At 38.7% G+C, this 12,101-nt stretch overlaps 1 protein-coding gene across 1 annotated transcript; it reads right to left on the bottom strand.

Moving 5' to 3' along the window:
* Positions 1-1,952: 1,952 nt before the first annotated feature.
* On the bottom strand, positions 1,953-12,090 carry LYAR (Ly1 antibody reactive). The gene is made up of 9 exons (XM_048304616.1): positions 12,018-12,090; positions 11,037-11,202; positions 10,627-10,741; positions 8,593-8,700; positions 7,110-7,193; positions 4,897-5,233; positions 4,531-4,629; positions 3,553-3,638; positions 1,953-3,239 (listed from the first exon to the last, which is right to left on the bottom strand). The coding sequence occupies exons 2-9, from the start codon at positions 11,156-11,158 to the stop codon at positions 3,105-3,107; spliced, it is 1,086 nt and encodes a 361-aa protein (XP_048160573.1). The 5' UTR covers positions 11,159-11,202; positions 12,018-12,090; the 3' UTR covers positions 1,953-3,104.
* Between the last annotated feature and the right edge of the window lie 11 nt (positions 12,091-12,101).

Below are 12,101 nucleotides of genomic sequence, written 5' to 3'. Positions count from 1 at the left end.
AGCAAAAAGCTTGAAGGTTTTTCAGCCTTTAGTGTCTGAGAGCATAAAAGCATGAAGATTCAGGTGGAAAAGGAATTACACCTCAGAATTGCAAAGAAAAGCAGTAGATTACACCAGCAAAAGGAACTGTATCTTAAAAAGTGCAAGAGAAAGTTACAACTAAAACTTCCTCTAGTCCGAGTGAAATTTAGAATTCAATATAAAGTAACACTTCCTGTAAAAGTACTAATGAGAAACATAATATGCAGCTTTTCTTGGCTGACAGAGCAGAAAAGAAACTTAGAGGACTTATTCTTGGTTTTTTTCTTGAAGGCTAATCCGGGAGAAGAAAGGGGTAAATGTTGAATATATTGACTGAGATATCTTGTAACCTGTGAATACAGCTCAATGCACAGAACAATATGCCTTTTTTCACTTATCTTGCACAAAAAGTTTAATATTTGCTCTCTTATTTCCTTAATAAGGGTGAGTGTTACAGCCTTAAAAGTTTCCGAATGAAATCATGTATTGGGTCTCTATATCCTGTGGTCATCAGCTATGAGCCACTACTCATGTCGGGCTCTGACTACATTGCAGTGATACAACTGGATTATAGCACCAGGTGGGAGGATCAGTTTTCACTGGAGAAAGAATGAACTACTCTAATGCACCAGGACAACGGAGGGCTGAGCACAACAAATAAGTAAGCTGTCCTTTGAAGCTTTTTTTCTTCCAGTGATTAAAGTCCCTGCTTAAGTGCTTATGCTGTACTTATAATGGAAGCCACTAGCTTTAAACTATTTTCTAATTTACATTGTTTCTTCCTTCCCCACCCTGCCACAAAGACACTCAATTTTCAATACACTATTTTAGAAAGGAAAATTTTAACAATAAGGTATATTTTATTATGGAGCTATGTTATGCTGTTTAGAAAATCACCAAAACATATTCTGGATTAAAAAAAATACTGGTAAATATGCTGCTTAATTACTGATCTAACTTAGAGAAGTCCTGCTGTTTTTCTGTCTTGAAGGATTCTCAATGATCCACAAGGGATTATGCCTCCCTCCCTCTGAAACAATTACCACCACAGTTGTAGTAACATCAATCTGATCAAGACATCATTAGTTGCAAGGAGTAAATTGAAGTCCAGATCTTCTGTAAGGGGAAAAGCCAATTTCAGTCCTCTGAGTACTTTATTAATTGTCTGATGAAAAAACATTGAAGTTTTTACTGGAGAGGTGCATGTCAATAATGCTACTATGCATGGACTGGAACAGCACTTAAAGTCTTCTATACTTAGAGGCACAGACTCATCTATCATACTACAGTATTCCCAGGAACACCCAGAAAGAAAAATACACCTACAAAGCATATTGCTCCCCCTCCCCCTCTTTCTGCTAACAGAGCAGGAGAAGGTAATACTACTGTAGCAACATTTACTGAAGTTATACTATTGTAATTGTAACAGGGCTTACTTACAACAGACTCCCACTAACAACTGTCAAATAGAGGCATGCCTTTGATTCATGTCTGCCAAGTCATGAGGGAAAAAACTGAACATCAGCTGGTGCTGCTTTACCCTTTACACAGAAAGGGGAAGAATAATTTACAATATGTTTACTACTCCACACAGGCACCACTAACCCAACCACAGCAGTGCACAGGGGAGTACACAGCTTGAACCTTTAAGAATTGTAACAGTTAAAGCAGGAAAAAAAATTACTCTGTCAAATCCTACTCTGATAGCTCATCTGCATACTGTTGATTCGATATTCCTTATTTTCAGCTTTCAACTGATCCATGGTGTTTGAACATTTAGCCTGCTGCTTTGCTTCATTCAGTGATCACTGCAGTAAACCCTGAGCATAAGACACCAGAACTCTACAATGACAGGAGCCAATAATCTGGTTACCTGTTAGACTGAATAAAAAAAACCTGTTGCATAGCTTTAACAAACAACAAACACTCACTGAAGAGATCTTAAATTTATTAGGTGCTTTTCTTGCAACTTTTATGGTAAGACAAACATACTCTGAAAAACTGGACCTAATGTATCACAGTTAATTTTTTAATATTTACACTTTTAATATATTCAGTATTTCTATAAATTCAGATATTTTTACTGTGGAGTTTTATATAAGTGTATCTGCTTGAAATCACTAAGCAATTTTTAAAAACATCATACCACCAACTGCTTTATAACGCTGTTTTTAACAGCCTATGTCATAATAGGAAACCTCCTACATGGAAGTAATTTTGCACATAAGCAAAAACCTATAAAGCTTCAAGTAACTTCCCCCAGGCAGCTCTTTCTCTCACATACCTGTAACATTTCTGGCCTAGCTAAATTGTTTTGGTGACTGCAACACAACAGCCTCTTCAAATTATGTATAATTTGTGGATTTATTATGCAATTGTAAAGTGACAAGATTCATTATATTTAAGGTTGTATTTTAAAGTAATCTATTTCATCAGTCAATTTTTAGTCCATGTAACCACTTCTATTGAAGTCAGTTGCATTACTAATCAAGACTTTCAGTAGCAATGCATATACACGTAACTCAGTCTTTAGATTTCCACTGAATGTGCAATACTGCATACACAAATCTGACACTTTAATGATGCATTTTATAATACAGAATCAACAGTTTATTAAAGGCTGCACACACTATCCACAGTGTGTAAAGTCATCAGTCACAGCGTTTTGAATTTTAGTGTAACAAAACATTCATTCTACAGTGGGTTTTTGAATATGAAAATCTTGTTTGCTCTTAAAATAGTTTCTGCCAAAAGCCACACAACCCAGGTCCTGAAAAATATTCATGCCTATAAATTCTATTACTGGAAGAATTTTAATACCGTAGGACAGCAATTATTTTCAATGCCTCTTAAAACTTTTACCAAAAAATATACATTTTCCATAAAATCAAAAAATAAAATATCTGAAAATGTTCTGTGGTAAGTCTAGAAAAAGGGAAGGAATCCAGTATTAAAAATTAAATTCTGCTTTCACATACACAATTTAAATTGAGACCAATGCATAGTACCTGTACAGCTGACAGAAGAGTTTGACTCTGTCTGCAAGATTAAAATGCAACAGCTATGAAAAGTATGCAAACTGTTTATTTCACAAGCTTCACTTTGTCCTTCAGAACTCTAAATTTGGGATTGTTATTCACTTTCTTATTGAATGTGACTAGGATCTCCTCTTCTGTTTTGTGACATTCACCAGCTACTGCATAATATTGAGCTATCACCTGCACAAAGACAGAAAAATGGTTTTGAGTTCGTGAAGATGATTCCACTGTAAGCAATAATACATTTATGTTACTGTATTAAAAGTGGCATGGAAGCTGTTGTGCTATTGTTCCTTTGCAGAACTAGCACTGAATTTCTCGTGTAACTCAGTAAGCAATAAAGAACCTGTCCTTCAGCTGACATTCTGTTAATTGATATTCCGTGAAAAAATGTCAAACTTTGTTTATGCAAGCCAGAATTTTCTGAACTTCAGCATTACACAAATTAATTCACAAGACCAAAGTAGATTAAAAAAGCCATGTTGTACAGTACCTTTTTTCTTAGTTTTTTAATTGAAATTTCATTGTCTGGAGCCTGTTTCAGAACAGCTTTGATGGTTCCCTTCCAGTTGAATTTACCTACAAAATAATTAGGTGTACAACATCATTAGTAAAAGTAGATATTCTGTGTCGAATTCTCTACTACTAACCAGCCTTCGAACTCCTAATTTTGCAATCAGTTTGGCTACCACAACACTCGTTACCTTACTGACCCTACAACAGGAAGGTGTCTTAAGCATAAAGTCATCAGCTGTTCCTGAATATATAATGGAATAGAGATGAAGAGTCAACACAGTACTTGAACAACAGGGGTCAGAATTGTTTTTACTTAACTTCTGCACTTCAGCTATCAAGCAGAAACTCCTACATAATGCAGGAACAGTTACAACCCTGTCTCCTCACACTTAAAGCACAGGCAGTCAAATTTAGACCATACCACCTTCAGAGGTCATTAATTGGTGGTTTCCAAATAAACAATCTGTGTGTTCAAACACAGGCATTGTACAGTCAGTGTGTCAGGTGATAGGCAGAGTAGGTTTATCTAAGCAGAAACTAAGGTCCAACACATCTGAAGTCCGATTTATGATTCATGGAGCACAACTGGGGATATGACAGATACCAAGAGGTCTATGAGTTGTTACCCTTTTGGCTGTGTTGGCTAATGTGCATGGCAGCAGGGAAGAGACCCACTGTGGCAAAATCTCAGTGTCCACTGGAACCAAGCATAGCCAAAGGCTGCCAGCACAGCAGAAACAACAAATGAGAGAAGTAATTCGTTATCAGGTGTTAAGTGTAGCACAGGATACTTACTCTGGAACAGATGTGTATACTGAATATACACACATTTATGCACACTGAGGCACAGTTTATTTCAAGGCTTCCTGCAGAAGCACTGTATTTATATCCTGCTTAGGTCTTTTGCAGAATAGTTTTCTAACTACCTAAATTGTCCCTTTAAAAATACCTCTACCTGTTCCCACATTTTCTTCATTGTCATTGATGTTTTCTGTTTCCATGTCTTCTGAAATGCTTTCAGTTTTCATTCTCTTTGTTTTGGTATGAGGTTCCTCTAGAGATGGAATTGGATAAACATACACAAAAAAGATTTAAAACTAGAAGTACTGACATGACTTAAAGTTTTTGTTCTTATAACATGAGCTTATATTTGCAAAGTGGTTCAGATTTTATAAAAGAAATGTCCAATCACTGTTAAAAATAATCTAATTTGTATATATAATGCACTACTTTAAAATTCTACTTAGGTAGTTTATTGAGCTTTGGAATTGAGAAAAAGCATCTTCAAAACAAACAAGAATATAAGTTGTATGGTGGATACCTTCTACATGTTTATGTTTGCGTTTCTTTACATTTGTTTCTTCTTCTGTTTCACTGTGATTGTCATTTCCATTTACTTCAAATTCATCCTCCACGCTCTCCTTTCCTTTTTTGGACTTTTTATTCTTTTTTACTTCTGCCTGGTTTTCTAATTTCAGATCTTTCTTCTCCTTCTTTTTGTTCTTTTGTCTCTCCTCTTTTCGTTCTCTCTTACTCTTTTTTCTCTCTGTTTTTTCATCTGTAATTCCATTTTCTTCTGCCATTGTTTTTTCCCCAGTTTCTGCAGACTGATGCTCTTCCTTCTGCTGTGGTTTGTCTTGTTCTTTTTCATTTGAAATCTTTTGTTGAAAGAAAGATTATTACAGTTTTTACATGTGGTTTTTTGACATTGCAACTTTCCTCTACTAGATCATTGGTAACTGTTCAGAACACTGATATCCTGAAATCAATTAAGTTGTTCACATGTGATGTCACCGGTTACCTGAGAAGTAGCACTCATAAAATAGTGTGCCTGACTCTTCTTTTAACTTAACAGACTAAATGTTAATTAACACCACAGAAGAAATGTTATCTTACAACATATATAATTTCTAGTTGAAGTAAGTGTCTATTGTGTTTTAAATTATTTGCTAAATGTAGTTAAGAAAGTGACAACTCTTTATTTACACAAACAAAACTACAGCACATTATAAAGCAAGATGCAGAACTTATTCCCAAATACACAGCCCCTGAATAATAATCTCTTTTGCCCTCCACTTCCCTGTCTTGGATGTGTCTGGGACAACAAACCATTATTGCATGATGCTAAGAAAGGCACCCCTGGTTGTTTTAATTGTCCTTTTCTCAACATATTTGGTTTTCTTTTAATGTACCTGGGCTTATAATGATTTTCTTGTAGAATAATTAATATATTAATGAACAATTTAATGTTCAATTAAAACTTTAATTTTAATAATTACAAGTGGAATACAATTACTGAAATGTTAGTGAAGCTATTTAGAAAGAGAACAGATCTTTATACAAGCAATTTAGCACCAGCATGTTTTTAGAGTTACTTCAATTAAATTTGAATTCTACTTAAGAATTTCCATTGAGTGTATACACTTCAAGGTGCATTTAACAAATCGTATCTTAAAATCTGAGAATTCTTAAAGGTGAATTGAAATCACCGAAGAAAGAAAGCTGTGTTACATATTTTACTTTTATGCTCTGCTGTATGGATAGTGTAATTGTTTAAATTTGTGTTTAAATAAAAGGTTTTCAGATTGAAGACTTTCTTAAAAATTAGTTTAAGTCAAGAGAGAACTGCTTATGACTTCAGAGAAGTTGTATCAACTCAGTATTAATGCTCCAGCAAAAAAGAGTTTATGTTATGTTCCTAATCCTTAGTAAATGTGTTTCTTTCTTTCTTGGCTCTTAAATTTGGATTCCTCAGAAAAACTGCAAGTAAGTTTAACTGGAATCATCAAATTAGAAACATGAAGCATAATCAACAGGAGATTAATGCCAGAGCTATGCCTCCATTCTTCCTCAGAAGAATGTAGGGGAAAGGGGGGAGAGCATCTTTACATCAACTGAGAAATAAGCTTCTCTAACAGCTTTCGAGTAGCAGCAATAGCTGCAAACAAACAAACAAACAAAACAGCACCCTACCAAAACACACTAAGCTAGTAATGACATAGCAAATAATTAGCCACGGACAGAAAGGTCAGAGTGAGTCCACAATTTGCGCAAAGAAATGGAAGGAACTTGCACCACAAACTGGAGGATCCCTCTCCCCACTAATAAACTAGGTGAACTATGTGCTGTTAATTTCTCACTCCAATACACATAAATTTGAGGCCAATAATGCTCTGAAAGATATTTTATTCTTAGTGTGCACTAAAAGACTGGAATCAAAGATAAAGGTAGTGTATTTTCCTTTCTTTATGCACTAGTAGCATAAATTAGCCTTCTGATTTTCATGGCATAATCATGTCACCATGTCCAAGTTTTCCATCACAACCTACCCAGTATGAACAACTACTTCAGCACGACTTTTGTGTTCCACAAATAAGCAATTTAGTCAAGAAATACCACATTGTAACACAATCCATTGGAACTATGGGAGACAATGTTTCTACTAACACCTACAAAAGGAGTCTGAAAGGTTTTCCTTCCAACATTTTGGAGTGTGTTCCCATTCCATGATGATGTACCTCCAGTTAAACTTACGTTTCTGGTTGCTTCTGAGAAAACATCCCACACCTGATCTTGCAAAGCGCTGTCATGAATTCTCAAACTGTTCTTGATCCAATTCTGCCCATGGAAAAAAAAACAGTAACTGAAAACACATACCTCTGATTTTCTTTCTTCATTCCCATATATTTGGTTCTTGGTTTTCGTTTTTCATTTAAGAATCTAATCATTGCTTTTGACTAAGATCTGGTTAGAGGTTACTCCTATGAATCTCTCAAGCCTCCTTGCTAAATTGTTGCACATTATGTCTAGATACTGTTAGGAGGCTACACCATATATCTCAATTGCCTCACCAACAGCAATCCCCAAGTGGTAAATATATACAAAAGATAATCCTCAAGTGTTTAAATATAACTGGTTATGTTAAACCTCCTACCAAACCTTCTGACTGTTCCCATGAGTTAAAACATTAATGATCTGATCTTATTTATTTGTGTACTGGACATATGGTCATGCTCCTAGATGGATACCTTAGTTTATTACAGGAAAGTAAAAATTAAGCAAATATCTCAATGCAAACATTTGAAAGTTGTTTGGGTTATTGCAGGTGTTCCTGGTGAAAATGAAAATAAAGCCACAGATTACACTGTTCACACTATCTGCAACAGATCAACTTTTAGAAATGTGGAATTCAATGTTAAATGTAATGTAAAGGTTTTTGCATTGCTATGAAAACCCCAGGAAAGGTGCATTAATAAATTGGAACAATTAACTGCAAAAACTTTTGATCTTCCACTGCAGTGTATCTTATCAAAAAGAGAAGCTTCTTGAAAATACCATTTTTCCTGCTCAGAACATTAATTCTGTAGGGATATATTCTAACCTTCAGCTTGCTAGCAGCAATTTCACAACAGCTCTACCAAGTTCTATTTGAGTGCTTTGGAAGCAAGCACGATCTTCTCTCAGCCTCACAATCTGAGGCACAGAACAGAGAGGGGGAAAAAAAGGCCAGTTTGTGAGTAATTCTTTACTTTTAATGAAATTCTTTACACACAGTAAATTCTCCACATTCATAATTTAGTTCAGTGAAGCATGCAGAGTGGGAGATTCTGTCAGAATACTGAGTAACAGGAAAACTTTCAAAACATCATCTTGCCTTCCACAGGAAAAAACAAAGCCAAAGAAATAAGAAATCTTTAAAAGTATGTCTAAGAATTTGGACATTAAATAGGAATAGCAAACAGTCAAAAAAGAAAGGTATTAAAAACAGAACAAACCTACATATGGAGATTGAGCTTAAACGGTAAGTCTCTGGTTTAATACCTAATTCAAGTGGTACACCAAGAGTCCTTTTAAGCAAATAAATGTATATTACAACCACTGCCTATTTGAAATTCAGTTATTACAGAATCTACACAAACACTCAAATAAGCAATTTGTCCCACCTTTGTTAAAATAGAGTGGCATTCCCTAGAAAAGTCTGGTTTTATGCTCACTGCAAATCTCTGTTAAAACATACCTGAAACTTTACTTTTTTTCTTGGAATGTTATCAAAGGCACGCATTTGCTCCAGGATGTTCCGCACTTTAGGGGTTATGTTGGGCTTCTTCATTACTTCATGAATTTTCTGAATGAAGAAAAACAGAATTAAATCAGCAAAGCAGCATAAGGATCAAATGGTACATGTAAGGTGTGCATGTCTGAAACACAATGGGCAGAAATCACCCAGCACCCACAGCTGGTATGTGTCCAGGATGTGTTCCTACTCACAGGAAGTGTTCAAAAAACATGAGAAAAACACTGATCTTTGGTTCTATCATAGCTCGTTAGATGTGTCAAAATCATCGATATAAGCAATTCTACCTATGTAGTAAGCAGAGGCAAGCAGGACTGCTCACCAGTGCTTTCTCATGAACAAGTTACAAACTAAAGTAACTGTGTCATAGAAGGGATTCTTGCAGCATGAAAAAGACCTGCATTAAGAAAAGCAGCTGCTTGGTTTTGGCAAATTTCTGCAGTTAATTATTAGAAATCAGGCTTATTTTGATGCCACAGCTGACATGCATTTCTTCTGGCAGCAATGCCAGCTTCAACAAGCATTAATACCTGTAAGACAGCTCTGGATATTCCTGTGCAGTGGGTGTCAGCATGAGAGAAGAAAGATTACACCAGGGTCTCATGGCAGTCCCTCATGGCACTGCTGTTTGTGGGGGGAAAAAGTCTCTGAGCTTCCCAGTATTTGAAGAGGGTAGCCACTGGACACTGGAGACCCTTCTTTGTACTTCTGAAAATCTGATGACTGAAAGGCTTGGTGAATTTGTTAAGACTATCAGAAAAGAGTGTCTGGTAATAATCCCCACCTTTCTATGTAGGAATTACTTACTATTGAGGCAGGCTACCAATGTTCATAAGCAAAAGCACTCACATCATACTGCCTTTACCAATGTCCTCAAACAACGTTCAATCTCAACAACAGCACTCATCTCTGACGTTAATGGTATTAATCATATGCTTCAAGTATACATGTAGCTTAGCACCTTGTTAGGATGTGTTCTACACAAGATAGAAATCAACAAATCCATACATAACGGATCTAACTTATTACTAATGGGTTTTAGAGATGTGTTTGAGGTCCTTCCAAAAACCTTTGAAAGACAGCCGTAAGAGGGTAGGTTCTTGTGTAAGACAGAAAGGGTAGGAGATATTTCTATCCACGCTGGAGCATTTCCTGTTCAACATATTTACAAAATATATGACAAGAGGACAGAAAATTTCCCTGATGTTACGAAGCTATTCAGGATGAGGACTATGAAGATTCCAGAAAGATCTTAAGAAAATGAGTGACTAGGTAATAAAAAGGTGAAATACATTCAACACAAATTCATGTAAAGCAAGAAGAAAAGGAAAAGCAATCCTAATTTCACATCTAAAATGGCAGACTTTAGGTTGACCATTGGAGTTTAGATACAAGATCTCAGGGTTAAAATAGCCAATTCCATGATAACGCCAGCACCATGATCAGCAGCAGTGAAAAACAACCAAATAAACCACCCAAAAGTAGAGTAACTGACAAAAAGGTTAGAAAGGAATAAAGGACACAGAAAACATAGTTACGACACATGGTAAATCTATGGTTCACTCGTATCTTGAACAGCATTTCACAAGCATAACAGTAGAAGTGGGAAGACTTTAAAGGACCAAAGGTATAACTTACATATGAAGAACAGCTAAGCAGGGTAGGATTTTTGAGCCTTGAACAAAGACTATGAGATGGGGAGGGATACCTGACAGAGGTCTATAAAAGCATATATGGCATGAAAAGGATGGACAACTACCAATGTCTCTTTGTGTGCAGCTGGGAACATTACACTAAATCAAACCAGTAAGAGACAGATTCAAAAAAAAAGACACATTTCTTACCAGGATAAACACAGACCTACCAAGGAAATGCCAGAAGACAGCTGGGGATATTGGTAAAAATAGACCTCTGGTTTGAGCCAGTATAGCCTCTTTTTTGTCTCTGATGATTACAGACAATAGTTACAAACTGTACCTGAATCCACTCCTGCTGTTTAGCATCTCCTTTGTTAGTTTTGGCTTCAAAGCCTTTTCCACCATATTTCTGGTCTTCACTTACACACTTCACATGTTCTTTATAGTCATCACCCCTGAATATAAGAGATTTTTAACCACAGGTCACTGAAATGCTTCAGTCTTCAAACCATGCAACACTTAACTAATCAACAAACTGAAGTAATAAATTATTAAAATGAATGGATCATTTAAAACTTATTCTTGCCAACGCTTAAATGAGTAAAATCTGATGTGCTTAAAGTACATGCTTGTAAGACCACACACATTTCTGTCATGCTACAGCCTTCAGTGAAAATTTCTGGCTTGCATCTCTTGTATTTGTGACAAACCCTGCAGAGTGAGCAAGGCTACTTCCCACCCTTTACCTACCAGAAATCCTTGCCACAATCCATGCAAGACAGGCACTGACAGTTTCTGCAGATGTTCACATGCTTTTCAACCTGTGCTTTCTTCACAGCTTCTCCACACGCATTGCATGTGAAAACTACCATGCTGGCGAGTGTTCAGGAGCCACCTCCTTCCCACAGAAGCGCAACTGTAGGAATACAAGAAGGAAATCTTAATTTACAGCTTGAAAGAAACACTTGGAGCGCCGAAGAGAAACGCACCTGCGCACCCACTGACAGATACGGCGAGCAGCCCGATGCTGCACGTGCAAGAGCTCGTTTCGCCTGAGGCCCTCCCTGAGGGGAAATCAGTACCCCGGGAACCAGCAACGCCTGTACCCGCCAGCCCAACAGGGAACCAGTAACCCCCAACCCAGGAACCGGTAACCCCCGTACCCATCACCCGGAATGGGGAACCAGTAACCTCCGTATACCTGCTGCCCCAGCTGGGGGACCGGCAAGCCCCGCACCCGCCACCCCAACCCCGGAACCAGTAACCCCCATACCCATCACTCAAACTGGGGAACCGGTAACCTCCGTACCTGCTGCCCAAACTGGGGAGCCAGTAAGCCCCGCACCCGCCACCCCAACCCCGGAATCAGTGACCCCCGTACCGCGCCCCACGCCGATACACCTCGCAAGCGGCGTTCCCGGTCCCCCTCCCTTCCCCCGCGGGACCTCGCCGCACCGGCCCGCTCCCCGCAGCTGCAGACCCGTCTCGGCCGGGCCCAGCCGAGCGGCAGCGCTGGGGGCTGGCCGGACACACCGGGCGGGAAGTCCGGCGTGGCCGCCACCCGCGCTCCTGGGCGGCAGCTGGCTGCTGCCGTGCCGTGCCGTGGCGCCTGACCCTGACCCTGACTCCGATCCCGATCCCGATCCCGATCCCGATCCCGATCCCGATCCCGGCCCCGGCCCCGGCCCCGGCCCCGGCCCCGGCCCCGGCCCCGGCCCCGCTCCCACGCACCTCCACGGCCGCCGCCGCCTCCCGCAGCCGCCCGCGCGGCACGCGCCGCACCCGGCCCCTCGGTCCCTCGCCGCCCCCGCGCCT

This window comes from Corvus hawaiiensis, chromosome 5 (assembly GCF_020740725.1).
Source record: "Corvus hawaiiensis isolate bCorHaw1 chromosome 5, bCorHaw1.pri.cur, whole genome shotgun sequence".
Lineage (NCBI taxonomy): Eukaryota > Metazoa > Chordata > Aves > Passeriformes > Corvidae > Corvus > Corvus hawaiiensis.
Note: the sequence above shows the minus strand (reverse complement) of the source record. Positions and strands in the feature narration are given on the sequence as shown.

Excerpts from the sequence above, each read along its gene's own strand:
- LYAR (XM_048304616.1), bottom strand. The coding sequence starts at position 11,158 with ATGGTAGTTTTCACATGCAATGCGTGTGGAGAAGCTGTGAAGAAAGCA. Across the intron at positions 5,234-7,109 it reads TCTCAGAAGCAACCAGAAAC|ATTTCAAATGAAAAAGAACA; the intron begins GTAAGTTTAACT and ends TTTCAACAAAAG. Across the intron at positions 3,240-3,552 it reads TTAAAAAACTAAGAAAAAAG|GTGATAGCTCAATATTATGC; the intron begins GTACTGTACAAC and ends GTCTTTGTGCAG.